This window comes from Lampetra fluviatilis, chromosome 60, assembly GCF_964198595.1.
Source record: "Lampetra fluviatilis chromosome 60, kcLamFluv1.1, whole genome shotgun sequence".
Taxonomy (NCBI): Eukaryota; Metazoa; Chordata; class Hyperoartia; order Petromyzontiformes; family Petromyzontidae; genus Lampetra; species Lampetra fluviatilis.
In genome coordinates this window covers 3,732,068-3,747,948 of record NC_136334.1, presented here as the reverse complement: position 1 = coordinate 3,747,948, position 15,881 = coordinate 3,732,068, and the positions used below count along the sequence as shown (strand labels likewise).

Here is a 15,881-nt window from a genome sequence, read left to right as displayed (position 1 = left end):
AAACTATAAAATTCTCACGACGTTTCGACTGTAACACAAGCAATCATCAGGTGTGAAATCCACAGGACTTTTTTCAAATTTTCTTGCTGTGGATTTCACACCTGATGATGATTGCTTGTGTTGCAGTCGAAACGTCGTGAGAATTATATTTTTTATATTTTTATTATTTTATTGTTTCCTTCTACGTGACTTTACCGAAAGAACCAAGAATATAATGTGCCCATTGTTTATTGTTAATATTAGTTAATATTAGTTAATATTAGTTCTTTAAGCACGAAGTTTGCCTGCACCTCTGACGTGTTCGATTCCACTCCGTTGTTGCCTGTTCCTCCAATACGGGATCACCTTGATGTTTATATTCTTAGGTTTTTTCGGTAAAGTCACGTAGCTATCGTGCTGTGACGGTTCCACCTGAAGACGGAAGCTTGTGTTGCCTCCGAAACGTCGTGATTTTTATTTTATTTAACTTTTATTAATTTTATTTTTTTACCTACGTGACTTTACCGAAAAAACCTAAGAATATGAATCCTTGCAGTCACGAAAGCTTCAAATCTAGAATTAACACCTTGATGTTGTCTGTTGCTCTCGTTCTGTGCCGACAACACCGCGGATCTCCGCGACGAACGAGCTGGGTAGCTCGCTAAACCCGACTTTCCCCCGTGTGACAAATAAACGACGATCGATAGAATGTTGAGACTGAAGACCTTTTTCTCGCACAGCCGCAACAATGTTTTAATGAGACAATATTTCAGTTTTATATCGCAGTCATTCACTGAAGCTGCATCGCAAACAACCGCTGTAGCAATGCGTAACGCAGCACACAGTTTCTTTATGCACGGGATGCGCGAAATACAAAACAGCGGAAAGGCGAACCGGACCGACGCTGCTGACAATTGTTCAAGCTCTGCCCTCCTATAATCGGGGCTGTGTGGCCAACTCCAAAAGAGTCAAGCAGAATGTGGATGAACTTTAGGGACACTGGGGTTATGTACAGTAAACATCACAAAACGTTGGTTTCCGTAGCCAATACAAGGATCCGTCCCTGCATTTGGGTTCGGCCGCACGGGAGATTTGTTGAAATTCTCGTGATTAATCCTCGAACATCGCACGAGATCGTCACACTTACACCGCTCGTGAGGAGCTTTATCGGTCATAACTTGAACGACGAAACGCCGCGTGCTATTGACACCGTTGTAAACGTGTCAATTTTGCCGGGATGGCGGAGGAGGGATAACAAAAAGAACTTTGGATTTTCGCTACTCCCGTGGTGCTCAACCCAATAAACAAACGTGAATCGGTGAGCTTCACGCCGCTGCGCTGCGATGACGACAAATCTAACGACGCCGGGTACACCTCAACGGCTCCACGGGGGGCCTTTTTGTTGTCCCCCCCCCCGCACATCCGATGAGCGCCACTGGCTACGTTCAACACGCACGTACGCACGCACGTCGGGTTACGCGCCGGCAAACAGCGCCTCCGTGGCGCCGGCAAACGAGCGCTCGAACTCGGCGTCGGAGAACCTGGAGACGGAGCGCCGGGCTCGCTCACGTAGCTGCCCACGCTCGGCCGGTGGCAGCGCCAGGATGGCGGCCATGGCCTCGGCGTAGGCCTCCTCGCTGGCGGCCAGGTAGCCGGTCGCCGCTCCCTCCGCGGGCACGACGATGTCCAGCTTGGGGCCGCCCGAGTCGTGCGCTAGCACGACGGCGCCGGCGGCCATGCACTCCACCACACCTCCGGGACGCGCGAGCGGGGGGGGGGGAGAGACGCGGCAAAAAAGGGGCAAAGGTTCCCGTCGTTTAGAGCCTCAACACAAAATATTCTTGGTTATTTCGGTAAAGTCAAGTTGAATGGATATAATAAAAATACAACATAATAAAATAATTATATTATTATACTATATTCTTTTATTATGTTTTATTTTATTATTTCCATTCTACATGACTTTACCGAAAGAACCAAGAAGATGAATCCCTGCAGTCACGAAAGCTTTAAATCGAAATCTTTTGGTAAAGTCACGTTGATATAAAATGAGAATTTTATAAAAATTAAATAAAATAAAAGCAAAAAACCCACGACCTTTCGACCGCAACACAAGCGGTCTTCATCAGGCGGAGAGAAAAGAGGGGGGAAGCCTCCAAATGCCACTGCTTATAATGAGGGCTTCCAAAGTTGTGAGTGGGCAGGGGACGAGAGTTGCGAGGCAGCAGCAAGGAAATCTGTGCGGTGTAACCAGCGTGGGCGGGGCAGCCAGTGCCAATGTCGGAGTAAAGCGCGAGATAGATAGACAATGGGGGGAGGAAGGGGGTAGAGATAGGGGGAGAGAGAGAGGGGGGGGTAGAGATAGGGGGAGAGAGAGGGGGGTAGAGATAGGGGGAGAGAGGGAGGGAGAGATAGGGAGAGAGAGAGGGGGGGGGGGGAGATAGGGGGAGAGAGAGAGGGGGAGAGATAGGGGGAGAAAGATGGGGGGGAGAGATAGGGGGAGAGAGAGGGGGGTAGAGATAGGGGGAGAGAGAGGGGGGGTGGATATAGGGGGAGAGAGAGGGGGTAGAGATAGGGGGAGAGAGAGGGGGGTAGAGATAGGGGGAGAGAGAGGGGGGTAGAGATAGGGGGAGAGGGGGGGGGAGAGATAGGGGGAGAGAGAGGGGGGGGGAGAGATAGGGGGAGAGAGAGGGGGGGGGGGAGATAGGGGGAGAGAGGGGGGGGGGGAGAGATAGGGGGAGAGAGAGGGGGGGGAGAGATAGGGGGAGAGAGAGGGGGGGAGAGATAGGGGGAGAGAGAGGGGGGGGGAGAGATAGGGGGAGAGAGAGGGGGGGAGAGAGAGGGGGGGGGAGAGATAGGGGGAGAGAGAGGGGGGTAGAGATAGGGGGGAGAGAGAGGGGGGGGAGAGATAGGGGGAGAGAGAGGGGGGGAGAGATAGGGGGAGAGAGAGGGGGGGGAGAGATAGGGGGAGAGAGAGGGGGGGGAGAGATAGGGGGAGAGAGAGGGGGGGGGAGAGATAGGGGGGAGAGAGAGGGGGTGAGAGATAGGGGGAGAGAGAGGGGGGGGAGAGATAGGGGGAGAGAGAGGGGGGTAGAGATAGGGGGAGAGAGGGGGGGGGGAAGAGATAGGGGGAGAGAGAGGGGGGGGAGAGATAGGGGGAGAGAGATGGGAGTAGAGATAGGGGGACAGAGAGGGGGGGGGTGGAGATAGGGGGAGAGAGAGGGGGGTAGAGATAGGGGGAGAGAAAGGGGGGTAGAGATAGGGGGAGAGAGAGGGGGGGGGGAGAGATAGGGGGAGAGAGAGGGGGGGAGAGATAGGGGGAGAGAGAGGGGGGGGGGAGAGATAGGGGGAGAGAGAGGGGGGGGGGAGAGATAGGGGGAGAGAGAGGGGGGGGGGGAGAGATAGGGGGAGAGAGAGGGGGGGGGGGAGAGATAGGGGGAGAGAGAGGGGGGGGGAGAGAGAGGGGGGGAGAGATAGGGGGAGAGAGAGGGGGGGGGAGAGATAGGGGGAGAGAGAGGGGGGGAGAAAGAGGGGGGGGAGAGATAGGGGGAGAGAGAGGGGGGTAGAGATAGGGGGAGAGAGAGGGGGGGGAGAGATAGGGGGAGAGAGAGGGGGGGGGAGAGATAGGGGGAGATAGAGGGGGGGAGAGATAGGGGGAGAGAGAGGGGGGGGGAGAGATAGGGGGAGAGAGAGGGGGGGGGAGAGATAGGGGGAGAGAGAGGGGGTGAGATAGGGGGAGAGAGAGGGGGGGGGAGAGATAGGGGGAGAGAGAGGGGGGGGAGAGATAGGGGGAGAGAGAGGGGGGTAGAGATAGGGGGAGAGAGAGGGGGGGGAGAGATAGGGGGAGAGAGAGGGGGGGAGAGATAGGGGGAGAGAGAGGGGGGTAGAGATAGGGGGAGAGAGAGGGGGGTGAGAGATAGGGGGAGAGAGAGGGGGGGGGAGAGATAGGGGGAGAGAGAGGGGGGGAGAGATAGGGGGAGAGAGAGGGGGGTAGAGATAGGGGGAGAGAGAGGGGGGGGGAGAGATAGGGGGAGAGAGAGGGGGGTAGAGATAGGGGAGAGAGGGGGGGGGGAAGAGATAGGGGGAGAGAGAGGGGGGGAGAGATAGGGGGAGAGAGATGGGAGTAGAGATAGGGGGAGAGAGAGGGGGGGTGGAGATAGGGGGAGAGAGAGGGGGTAGAGATAGGGGGGAGAGAGAGGGGGGTAGAGATAGGGGGAGAGAGAGGGGGGGGGGAGAGATAGGGGGAGAGAGAGGGGGGGGGAGATAGGGGGAGAGAGAGGGGGGGGGAGAGATAGGGGGAGAGAGAGGGCGGGGAGAGATAGGGGGAGAGAGAGGGGGGGGGGGGAGAGATAGGGGGAGAGAGAGGGGGGGAGAGATAGGGGGAGAGAGAGGGGGGGGTAGAGATAGGGGGAGAGAGGGGGGGGGGGTAGAGATAGGGGGGAGAGAGAGGGGGGGGGGAGAGATAGGGGGAGAGAGAGGGTGGTAGAGATAGGGGGAGAGAGAGGGGGGGTAGAGATAGGGGGTGAGAGAGGGGGGGTAGAGATAGGGGGAGAGAGAGGGGGGGGGGAGAGATAGGGGGAGAGATAGGGGGAGAGAGAGGGGGGGGAGAGATAGGGGGAGAGAGAGGGGGGGTAGAGATAGGGGGAGAGAGGGGGGGGGTAGAGATAGGGGGAGAGAGAGGGGGAGGGAGAGATAGGGGGAGAGAGAGGGGGGTAGAGATAGGGGGAGAGAGAGGGGGGGGGGGAGAGATAGGGGGAGAGATAGGGGGAGAGAGAGGGGGGGAGAGATAGGGGGAGAGAGAGGGGGGGTAGAGATAGGGGGAGAGGGGGGGGGGGGTAGAGATAGGGGGAGAGAGAGGGGGGGGAGAGATAGGGGGAGAGAGAGGGGGGGGGTAGAGATAGGGGGAGAGAGGGGGGGGGGGGGGTGAGAGATAGGGGGGAGAGAGAGGGGGGGGAGAGATAGGGGGAGAGATAGGGGGAGAGAGAGGGGGGGGGAAAGATTGGGGGAGAGAGAGGGGAGGTAGAGATAGGGGGAGAGAGGGGGGGGGTAGAGATAGGGGGAGAGAGAGGGGGGGGGGGAGAGATAGGGGGAGAGAGAGGGTGGTAGAGATAGGGGGAGAGAGAGGGGGGTAGAGATAGGGGGAGAGAGAGGGGGGGTAGAGATAGGGGGAGAGAGAGGGGGGGGGGAGAGATAGGGGGAGAGATAGGGGGAGAGAGAGGGGGGGGGAGAGATAGGGGGAGAGGAGAGGGGGGGTAGAGATAGGGGGAGAGAGGGGGGGGTAGAGATAGGGGGAGAGAGGGGGGGGGTAGAGATAGGGGGAGAGAGAGGGGGGGGGAGAGATAGGGGGAGAGAGAGGGGGGTAGAGATAGGGGGAGAGAGAGGGGGGGGGGAGAGTTAGGGGGAGAGATAGGGGGAGAGAGAGGGGGGGGGGGAGAGATAGGGGGAGAGAGAGGGGGGGGTAGAGATAGGGGGAGAGGGGGGGGGGGTAGAGATAGGGGGAGAGAGAGGGGGGGGGGAGAGATAGGGGGAGAGATAGGGGGAGAGAGAGGGGGGGGAGAGATTGGGGGAGAGAGAGGGGGGGTAGAGATAGGGGGAGAGAGGGGGGGGGGTAGAGATAGGGGGAGAGAGAGGGGGGGGAGAGATAGGGGGAGAGAGAGGGGGGTAGAGATAGGGGGAGAGAGAGGGGGGTAGAGATAGGGGGAGAGAGAGGGGGGGGTAGAGATAGGGGAAAGAGGGTGGTAGAGATGGCGGGGGGGGCATTGCACCACGCTACACACATCCACACTGCTGACGGTAGAGGTTGACAATAAAACACGAATAAAGTCATGACCCAAAGTGGTTGATGACATCTTTCCAATGATTGCCGAGTTCATAACCATCGTCTCCGTTGAAATTGTGTCTGTGTCTGTATATATGGATGGCTTCGTGAACGAATCTTTGTTGATAGCCAGTCGGCTTGCAAAGTACCATCGTCTTAGAGAAATCAATTTCACGTGAGCCAGCCGCATTAAAGTAATGATCAGCCACGGCAGAAGTATTGGTCCTGCCGTGTTTGAAGTGCTGTTAGCTGCTTGTTTGTTGCATTTAATTCTAGATTTGAAGCTTTTTAGGCCACTCAACAGAGACGATCTCCCTCTCTGTACCTGTGTTACTCTCTCTCTATGTATCTTGGTGATATCTGTCTGCTTATATGTCTGTCTATAGTTTTTCTGGTTAGAATTTTTTGTTGCTATTTCATTTATACCTGATGATGATTGCTTGTGTTGCAATCGAAACGTCGTTATTTTTTTTACTTTTATCAATTTTAATGTTTTACCTACGTGACTTTACCGAAAAAACCTAAGAATATGAATTGTTGCATTTAGTTTGCGGTCCTTCCCCTGCACCTCCGATTAGCACGGTTGGCCATTTACGGTGCTAAAGAAGTTCAATATACATAGTACAAAAACAAAGATCCACCCAATAGCCTGAACAGCCTGTTGGGGAAAGTGCTGTTAGCGTGTAGCACCAATCAAGGTCAGCACCGCACACGAAGGGGTAGTGGCCAACACCACGCCCGGCCGCCTTTGTCTCCGTAGTAGCAATGTTAACACACCGCACAAGGTACTAATTTTAGGCTGAGTCGACCTAGGGGAGGCCCAGGACCGGTTCAAATAATCGTCACTGGTGTCGGCCGTGAGCGGGGATCGAACTCGGGTCGCCAGGTTCATAGCGCAGCACGCTAACCGCTACACTACCGCTCAATTGGCATCACACACAGCAGTAGCAAACATCGCCTCCGTACTCTCAAAACTTGGCAGGACCTTCCAGCAAAAGAACCCTTGACACTCATGAAGGCTTTCCTGGGTAAACAAGTCTAGTAGTATTCTTGGTTCTTTCGGTAAAGTCACGTAGAAGGGAAATAATACAATAATACAATTATAAAACAATAAATATTGTTAGGGTTAGAATTTTTATTGTTTCATATTTGTATTATTTTATTATTTCCCTTCTACGTGACTTTACCGAAAGAACCAAGAATATGAATCCCTGCAGTCACGAAAGCTTTAAATCAAAATGTAAATCTAGTAGTAATAATAATAACATTGTGTACATTCTATTAAAATTCCTCTCGTCAAGAACCTTCTCATCTGTGACTCCACAAATATCGACGGTGTCAGGCCGCCCTGCACGTCTTCTCATCGTCGCTGCATCGGCTCTCACACCACCGAGATATCATCACGAAGGCATTATTTCGATTTAAAGCTTTCGTGACTGCAGGGATTCATATTCTTGGTTCTTCTTCTTACTATTAAATTTCTATTAAAATTTCTTCCCTTTATTACTGCTAACCCTACCTCCTCCCTTTGTTGCTGCTAATCCTACATAATGCACGGGCAAAATATGACTTTGAGACCCCCCCCACCTCCTACGCATTCCACAAGTAGTGATTAATCCCATATTTGCATTTTACATAAATATGCTAAATTCCTCTGTTGATATGCAAATTCCTTTGTCAAGGCACCCTTCCTCCCCTAACCCAGCTTAACTATACGCTGCCAAGCATGGTGGTGTTCATTCAGACGCTGTCTTTCCGACAGACCTGTTCTTCACCTGAGGACGGCTGCTTGCGTTGTGGCCGAAACCTCGTGAGAATTGTATTTTATAATGTTTGATTTTTTTTATTTTATTATTTCCCTTCTACGTGACTTTACCGAAAGAACCAAGAAGAAGGCATTATTGATGGGCGTTATATTCATCCTATAATCAAGGGGCCCAGCTATTTGGTCATCATCATCATCCCAAACGTACTCGTGCAGCTGTTCCACCACATTTGTAAATATGGCCAATATTCACAAGGTGACTTTTGTGTGGGCCACCTCCATCCTGAATCCCTTCCATCTCAACTATGGATCTTCATCTCTCTATCTAAATCAGCTCAAGCCTCGCGTAAATCACGTGACTTCTGTGTGGCGGATGATCGCTGCAAAGTATGACCTGTGTTTGATCTTAAAGGTGCATTGAAAAATTATAATATCCGATTGATGCTCCTGCTGTTGTGGAGTGACTCATGCAGCCAACTATGGCTGCAGGGTTTTGGTGGTAAATGTTGTTTGTCATTTATTGTGAAAATTCCGTCACAGTTCCTATGATCACTGTTTCATTGCTTTATTTTGGTGATTTCGAAAAGTTTACTGGTTTGGCCATGTTTGTTTGTTGTAGTACGGAGTAAGACTGATGACCTTAATCTAAGTTGTCTTGTGGTTGTTGTGTTGTTGTTTGACTTGCATCCCACTGGGATTTTTGCACACAGTGTTGGTGTACGGTGCTTTTTCTGCAATATTTTGCTGTCTTTTCTTGGATTTTCTGTTTGCACTGTAGTCACATATTCACTTTAAGATGTTTTCTTATTCATGTTTATGTTTTTTGTTTGTTGCGGTTGCACCCGATTCAAGAGCCGAATGGCTCACAGGGCTATACCTAATAAATGAACTTGAACTAAACCCCTCTCCTCTCCCAACTGCAGCCCCCTGTGAAAACAGACTCTGCTCCTCCGTGCAGGTCACTCCTGTTCGCTCATTCTGTACTCTCTTCTTTCTCTCTTCCCTCCCCTCTAATCACCCCCATCATCACCCTCTCACCATCCCCGACATATTGGCCCGAGCATTGTTTCTCCCGCTCCTCCTCCCCTTCCTGCTGCTCATCTTGAGACTTTCCGTCCTGGGGTCCCATCCCTCTCCCGTTCCTCTTTTCTTTCTCCATCAATTACATCCTCGACTCTACTCCCCTTCCCACGGTGCGGGGTACGGAGATTTACGTGCTGTTAAAAAAAAACAAGGCACAAGAGAAAAATAACACAAGGGATCAATGCGAGGTGACGGCGCGTGTGAGCGTGATACCTATTCCGAAGTGCTCGTTCCACATGGTGTGGAGACCGATGGTGGCTCGGCCCAACAGCGCTTTGAGCTCGGAGAAGGAAACTCCGATGTGGAATTCCACGCTGAGATCCAGGCCCAGAGACGCGGCCAGGGCTCGCAAGCCGTCCACCCTCTTCTGGTCCTCCCGGTCCCGACAACCACCCACCAGCACCAGCTGTCAATCACGCACACACGTACATCAGAAATGATACCAGCACCAACGGTCAATCACGCACACACGCACATCGGAAATGATACCAGCACCAACTGTCAATCACGCACACACGCACATCGGTAATGATACCAGCACCAACTGTCAATCACGCACACACGCACATCAGTAATGATACCACCACCAACTGTCAATCACACACACACACACACATCGGTAATGATACCACCACCAATTGTCAATCACGCACACACGCACATCGGTAATGATACCACCACCAATTGTCAATCACGCACACACATCAGTAATGATACCACTACCAACTGTCAATCACACACACACGCACATCAGTAATGATACCACCACCAACTGTCAATCACGCACACACGCACATCAGTAATGATACCACCACCAATTGTCAATCACGCACACACGCACATCGGTAATGATACCACCACCAACTGTCAATCACGCACACACGCACATCGGTAATGATACCACCACCAACTGTCAATCACACACACACGCACATCGGTAATGATACCACCACCAACTGTCAATCACGCACACACACATCAGTAATGATACCACCACCAACTATCAATCACGCACACACGCACATCGGTAATGATACCACCACCAACTGTCAATCACACACACACATGCACATCGGTAATGATACCACCACCAACTGTCAATCACGCACACACGCACATCGGTAATGATACCACCACCAACTGTCATTCACACACACACACAAATCGGGTAATAATATCACCATCTACCAGCACCAGCTCTGAATAATACATGCACATTACAGACCAAACCAGCACCAGCTGGCTGCTATACATTTCCACGTGATAAGCCACCTCGTTGAGCTGTCATTTGTGATAGCCAGGCCGCTTCTGAGAAATAGATACATAGCCCCAGTGGCCCCTTACCTGGTAAAATAAAAAGTGTCGCAGTTTTAGTTTAACATTCACGCAGGCACGAGAGCTGCACAATCTGACAGCGTGTTCAGAACGACGGCCACCTTCACGCGCGCTCGCTCCGCGGGCGCCAACAACTCCTGGAGCCGGTGGAAGGCGCGGATCTGCAGGGCGTGATCCTTCTCCGGCCGGAACTGCGCCACGGACACTATCGTCAGCTCACCACCACCGCCGCCCTCCTCCTGTCGCTCCAGCGGCAGCTCCAGGAAGGCGTCGACGTCGCACGGAGGGTACACGACGGCGGTGCGGTCGCTGCAGCGCCACAGCGCCAGCACGTGACCCAGCGTCCACGAGGAGTTGACCATCACGCAGCGGGCGCTGGAGCCCACCAGGCCGTACAGCCACGCGAACAGCCGGTAGTAGACCACTTTTGTGCTGCTCAACAGGGGGCTGCGCGAGATGCGGCCGGCGTTGTTTAAGCGCGCGGCTCGGTCCCGCACGACGTTCAGCATGTCGACGCTGATCGTGGGGTAATGGACGTAGCAGCCCACGCGGCAGCCGCCCAGGAAGCGGAAGAGGGGCATCACGAACGCGTAGCCCATCGAGTCGATGAGGACGTGAGGCACACGGCGGCACAGCGCCTCCCATCCCAGCACGATGGAGCCCAGGCTCTGGCCCAGGAGGGTGAAGTGCGGATATCGCTCGGCCTCCACCAGGTATCGGCAGCGCAGGAATACGAAGTCGACGGGACGGGGAAGGGTGATGTTAAAGCGCTGGCGAGCTCCCTCGATGATCTGGGCTCCGGTGACTCCCGTGTCGCCCGTGTACACGACAAACACCGCGTCCTTGTACCTGCACCAAACGCAAACATCCCCCGTTGTAGCCTGAACAGACTGATGGGGCAAGTGCTGTTAGGGAGTAACGCCGATGAAGGCCGACACGGCACATGAAAGGGGTGGGTGGCTTCACTAAGCACGGCCACCTTTGTCTCCCTAGTGACGAAGTTGACACATTACACCAGGTATTCATTTGAGTAGGATCTCGAAAGGGAATGCAACTCAGGTTATCGGGTTAGTAGCACGGTGCACTAACCAGGACGCCAACACTTCCCCTACATCACAAAGACAAATACCTGCATGACGCAAACACCTGGTTAACGCGACAGCACTGGTTGACTCAAGAACGCTTGAAGTCACATCTCATATCAACACATTTGAAAGGGCACTCCCTGTGGCAGCTGTCCATGGGCTGCACGAGGTGACTCAGCACCTGGCCTGCAAACGGGCATCAGTCTGCCAGTAGGGGGCAATGATTGCTACATATAATCCCAATGGAGTATAATCCCAATTCAGAGACAAGACACGTGGAACAGACGGATGGAACAGACAAGAAGACGCAAGCAGACACACGTGGAAAAGATGCAAAAAGACGGGTGGCGAGATGCCATCTGTTCTAGATTTGAAGTTTTCGTGACTGTAAGGATCCATACTCTTTGGTTTTTTCGGTAAAGTCACATAGGTGAAAATAAAATAAAAAACTAAATTAAATCACGATGTTTCGGAGGCAACACAAGCTTCCGTCTTCAGGTGGAACTGTCGTACAGTGATTTTGGCTGTAACAGTTCCGCCTGAAGATGATAGCTTGTGTTGCCACCGAAACGTCGTGATTTAATTTAGTTGTTTTTTTATTTTATTTTCACCTACGTGACTTTACCGAAAAAAACAAAGAGTAGAGATGCCATCTGCCTTACCTGGTATACAAGATAGTGGGTTCGATGCCGATCTTGACGGCTGCTTGCGTTGTGGCCGAAACGTCGTGAAAATTGTATCTTATTATGTTAAATTTTTATTTTTTTATCATTTCCCTTCTACGTGACTTTACCGAAAGAACCAAGAATATGACGTACGCGTACCTCATCGGAACGGGTTCATCTACTCACGCGCAGTAAACCGTAGAAGTGCCAGGAGCTCCGCTCTTACTTGCTCTGCAGGGTCCTCAGGGCGCACCACAGCACGCGCTCTCCACCGCCGCCGGCATTGCAGTACGGGTGGAAGAACGCCACCACCAGCGGCGCGTCGCCTCGGCTCGACACCATCCACTGGCGCACGAGGAAGAGAAGCGCGACGAGCGCCAGCATCAACACGACCAGGGCCAGCGCCAGCGGCAGGAGAATCGAAGCAAACAACCTGCGGCGCAGACGCACAGCTCACGGTTACGCATGGCGGTGGTTTTCTACAATGTGGGCGGGAAAAGCCACACAGCAGCAACGCCCTCCCCCCACCCGATCAGAGTATATTACACTGGTCAACACACTTTTTCTGGCATAAGGTATTCCAACGGTTTTAAGGGAATTTTTTTCAGTTTTTGTCTATCACATCAGGTTTTTGAGATATCAAATATTGCATTTTCAATAAAAGCTGCAGAAGAAAAATATTAAATAAATGTGTATATCTACATAAAATTATATTATAAGCACACTATCCTAAAAATACAGCACCATATTTTAACACTAAAGCAGTCACTGACTCGCAACAACTTGCAATCATAAGTGACAGAGTTAATTTCGGGTAAAATCAATGAAAATGGGGTATGCCGATAGCATAAAAATGAGATGTGATAGAGCAAATCTGAGATCACATTTAGAATCAGCGCCCTGAAATTAGTCTAAAACAGCTGCAAAAGTCCAGGCCAAAAAAAAATATTTTGTTTTGTTGACCAGTGTTATCAATGCCGCCACTGCGGAACCAAAGCTGTGACGCTGGAATAGACACACACAGGTTAGCAGAGCGGTCGTGGCTACGCACGCCTGTTCAAGTTCATTTATTAGGTATAGCCCTGTGAGCCATTCGGCTCTTGAATCGGGTGCAACCGCAACAAACAAAAAACATGAACAAAAAACATCTTAAAGTGAATGTGACTAAGTGCAAACAGAAAATCCAAGAAAAGACAGCAAAATATTGCAGAAAAAAACACCGTACACCAACGCTGTGTGCAAAAATCCCAGTGGGATGCAAGTCAAACAACAACAACAACAACCATAAGACAACTTAGATTAAGGCCATCAGTCTAACTCTGTACTACAACAAACAAACATGGCTAAACCAATACACTTTTCGAAATTACCAAAATAAAGCCATGAAAGCAATGAAAAAGCAATCATAGGAACTGTGACGGAATTTTCACAATAAATGGCATAAACATGTACTACCAAAACCCTGCAGCCACAGTTGGCTGCATGAGCCACTCCACAACAGCAGGAACATCAACCAGAACTGCGTGGAGGAGAGGGTCGGTGGATGGCACAAATGTTGCGAAAACTCCTTTCCCGTTGGGCATGGAGGTGCTGTACCCTGGCCCCCGCCACAAGGCAGTCCAGCAAGTGGACTGATCGCCATCTGTTTCCATCTATACGGGGATTGGGTGTTGTCCCCTTGCACGCACGTGTGGGTTTTCCCCGGGTGCTCCGGTAAACATCTTGAAGTAAAAATCCATGGCGTCAGGGCCCTGCTGAAAACGAGTCCCAACCACTCGGGGTTATTAATTTGTTTGTTAACTGCGAGCCCGTGAGTGGCACGGCTCGAGCCGAGGGTGTCGTGCTGGGGACGTGGTGGCGTGGCACGGCACGGCTCCCCACCGGTAGTGAAAACGAGGCCAGCGCCAATTTAATTTTTTAATTCTAATTTATTTAACTATTTTTCTTTAGTATTTTTATCGTGTTTTTTTGCTTTTATTATTTTCAATGTATTATTTTATATATATCTTTTAAAAAATATTTTTTTCTATCTACGTGACTTTACCGAAAGAACCTGCAGTCACGAACGTTTTAAGTCAAAATTAAAAGCCAAAATTTAAAGCCAGTGCCAGGGTTCAAAGACAAAGACCCCATCACCCGCACAGCCTTGAACACTGTTGGGTCAAGTGCTGTTAGTGAGCACCTGTGAAGACCGGACCGGTACACGAGGGGGTGGTGTGGCCAGCACCAAGCCCGACCGCCTTTGTCTCCCCAGTGGCGATGTTTATACATCACTGCACCGGGTGCTCATTTGGGGCTATTTCGACACCAGCGTTCACACAGACACATTGAAACGAGCAACGTGGGCCCCCCCCCCCACCCCCGAGACCCCACGACACCTCGGCTTCAGGCCTGCCGCACACTCCACGCCGGTGTTCTTCGTTGCAAGGGGCCCGTCCATAAATGACGTCACGCGATTTTGGACGATTTTTGACCCCCCCCCCTTCGTCACACGGCGTCACAAAAAGTCAGACCCCCCCCCCTCAAATATGACGTCACAAAGCTCTGCCCCCCTCCCCAAAATAAAACATGCTTCAAATCGCTTTAAACTATTGTCATTGTAGTGCGTATTTAATGTGGCGCTGCACTCTGATGTTGTATGAGAAAACATTTATTTAAAAGTCTATTTAATTAAGTAGAACGTGTTGTCTATATTTAAAGTTGCGCATTTTGATGTGACGTCACAAATGTCTGACCCCCCGCCCCCTAGGTGCGTGACGTCATTTATGGACGGCCCCATAGACAAATAGTGCGAAAACAACCCGTACCATCATGCTGTCAAAACCGCAATTGTTTCAAATGTGTGGTGGGCCCTCACGCTGTGTCCACACGGACCCAAGACTCACAACTGTCTGGTCATGGACCTGGGCCGCCACTGCTATTGACAGCATATGGGGGGATGGTGGGGGGAGAAACACAAACAGGGGGGCAGACAGAGGGAACAATGTGGGGGGGGGGGGGTCAGAGGGACACAGGGGGGGGCAGACAGAGGGACACGGGGGGGGGGGCAGAGGGACACGGGGGGGGGGGGGGAGGAGCACGGGGGGGGCAGATAGAGGGACACGGGGGGGGGGCAGAGGGACACGGGGGGGGCAGACAGAGGGACACGGGGGGGGCGCAGAGGGACACAGGGGGGGGGGAGGAGCACGGGGGGGGCAGATAGAGGGACACGGGGGGGGCAGAGGGACACGGGGGGGGGCAGACAGAGGGACACGGGGGGGGGGGGCAGAGGGACACGGGGGGGGGGAGGAGCACGGGGGGGGCAGCCAGAGGGACACGGGGGGGGGGGGCAGACAGAGGGACACGGGGGGGGGGGCAGGCAGAGGGACACGGGGGGGGGGGGCAGAGGGACACGGGGGGGGGCAGACAGAGGGACATGGGGGGGGGGGGCAGATAGAGGGACACGGGGGGGGGCGGGCAGAGGGACACGGGGGGGGCAGGCAGAGGGACACGGGGGGGCAGAGGGACACGGGGGGGGGGGCAGACCGAGGGACACGGGGGGGGGCAGAGGGACACGGGGGGGGCAGACAGAGGGACACGGGGGGGGGGCAGAGGGACACGGCGGGGGGGGGGGGGCAGAGGGACACGGGGGGGGGGGAGACAGAAGGACAAACAAGAGGGGGGTTTGGGGCAGGAGGGGGGGGGCAGCGGGGGGCTCACTCCGTGTCCCCAACCCCCGCCGTCACCTGATGGCTCCGTGCACAGTCTCCGCCGCGTCCATGCCCGCACGCTGTCTCTGTCTGTGTGTCTGTGTCTCTCTGTCTCTGTGTGTCTCTCTGTCTGTCTCTGTCTCTCTCTGTGTCTCTGTCTCTCTCTGTCTCTCTGTGTCTCTGTCTCTCGCGGGCGGCTGCCGCAGCCAACAGCGAGGGGAGCGCTCCAGCGACGTCACGACGAGGGGCAGGAAAGTCTGGGGGGTGGGTGGGAGGAGGAAGCACGTGACGTCACATCCTCATCATGATCACCACCACCACCAACAACCACAACAACCACCGGGCAACAGCAACAGCGGGTGACGTCGCAAGGCACCGAGTCGCCGTGACGTCACATCCTCACCAACACCAACAACAACCAACGGGCAGCAGCAACAGCGGGTGACGTCACAAGGCACCGAG

At 53.2% G+C, this 15,881-nt stretch overlaps 1 protein-coding gene across 2 annotated transcripts; it reads right to left on the bottom strand.

Moving 5' to 3' along the window:
- Positions 1 to 470: 470 nt before the first annotated feature.
- Positions 471 to 15,866, bottom strand: ALG11 (ALG11 alpha-1,2-mannosyltransferase). Of its 2 annotated transcripts, none has more exons than XM_078881264.1 (5): positions 15,430 to 15,449; positions 11,957 to 12,075; positions 10,082 to 10,829; positions 8,859 to 9,051; positions 471 to 1,731 (listed from the first exon to the last, which is right to left on the bottom strand). In XM_078881264.1, exons 2-5 carry the CDS (start codon positions 12,070 to 12,072, stop codon positions 1,454 to 1,456), a joined length of 1,335 nt encoding a protein of 444 aa, XP_078737390.1. In that variant the 5' UTR covers positions 12,073 to 12,075; positions 15,430 to 15,449; the 3' UTR covers positions 471 to 1,453. The 2 variants fall into 2 exon arrangements, with proteins under 2 accessions (XP_078737390.1, XP_078737389.1); XM_078881263.1 differs by lacking the exon at positions 15,430 to 15,449 and adding an exon at positions 15,456 to 15,866 and having other exon boundaries at positions 476 to 1,731; positions 11,957 to 12,163.
- Between the last annotated feature and the right edge of the window lie 15 nt (positions 15,867 to 15,881).

Bases quoted from the DNA above. Each gene is read 5' to 3' on its own strand.
- ALG11 (XM_078881263.1), bottom strand. From the start codon at position 15,490: ATGGACGCGGCGGAGACTGTGCACGGAGCCATCAG. The intron at 12,164-15,455 runs GTGACGGCGGGG...TCTGCGCCGCAG, and splicing joins ACTGTGCACGGAGCCATCAG to GTTGTTTGCTTCGATTCTCC. The intron at 1,732-8,858 runs GTATCACGCTCA...CGCGTCCCGGAG, and splicing joins GAACGAGCACTTCGGAATAG to GTGTGGTGGAGTGCATGGCC.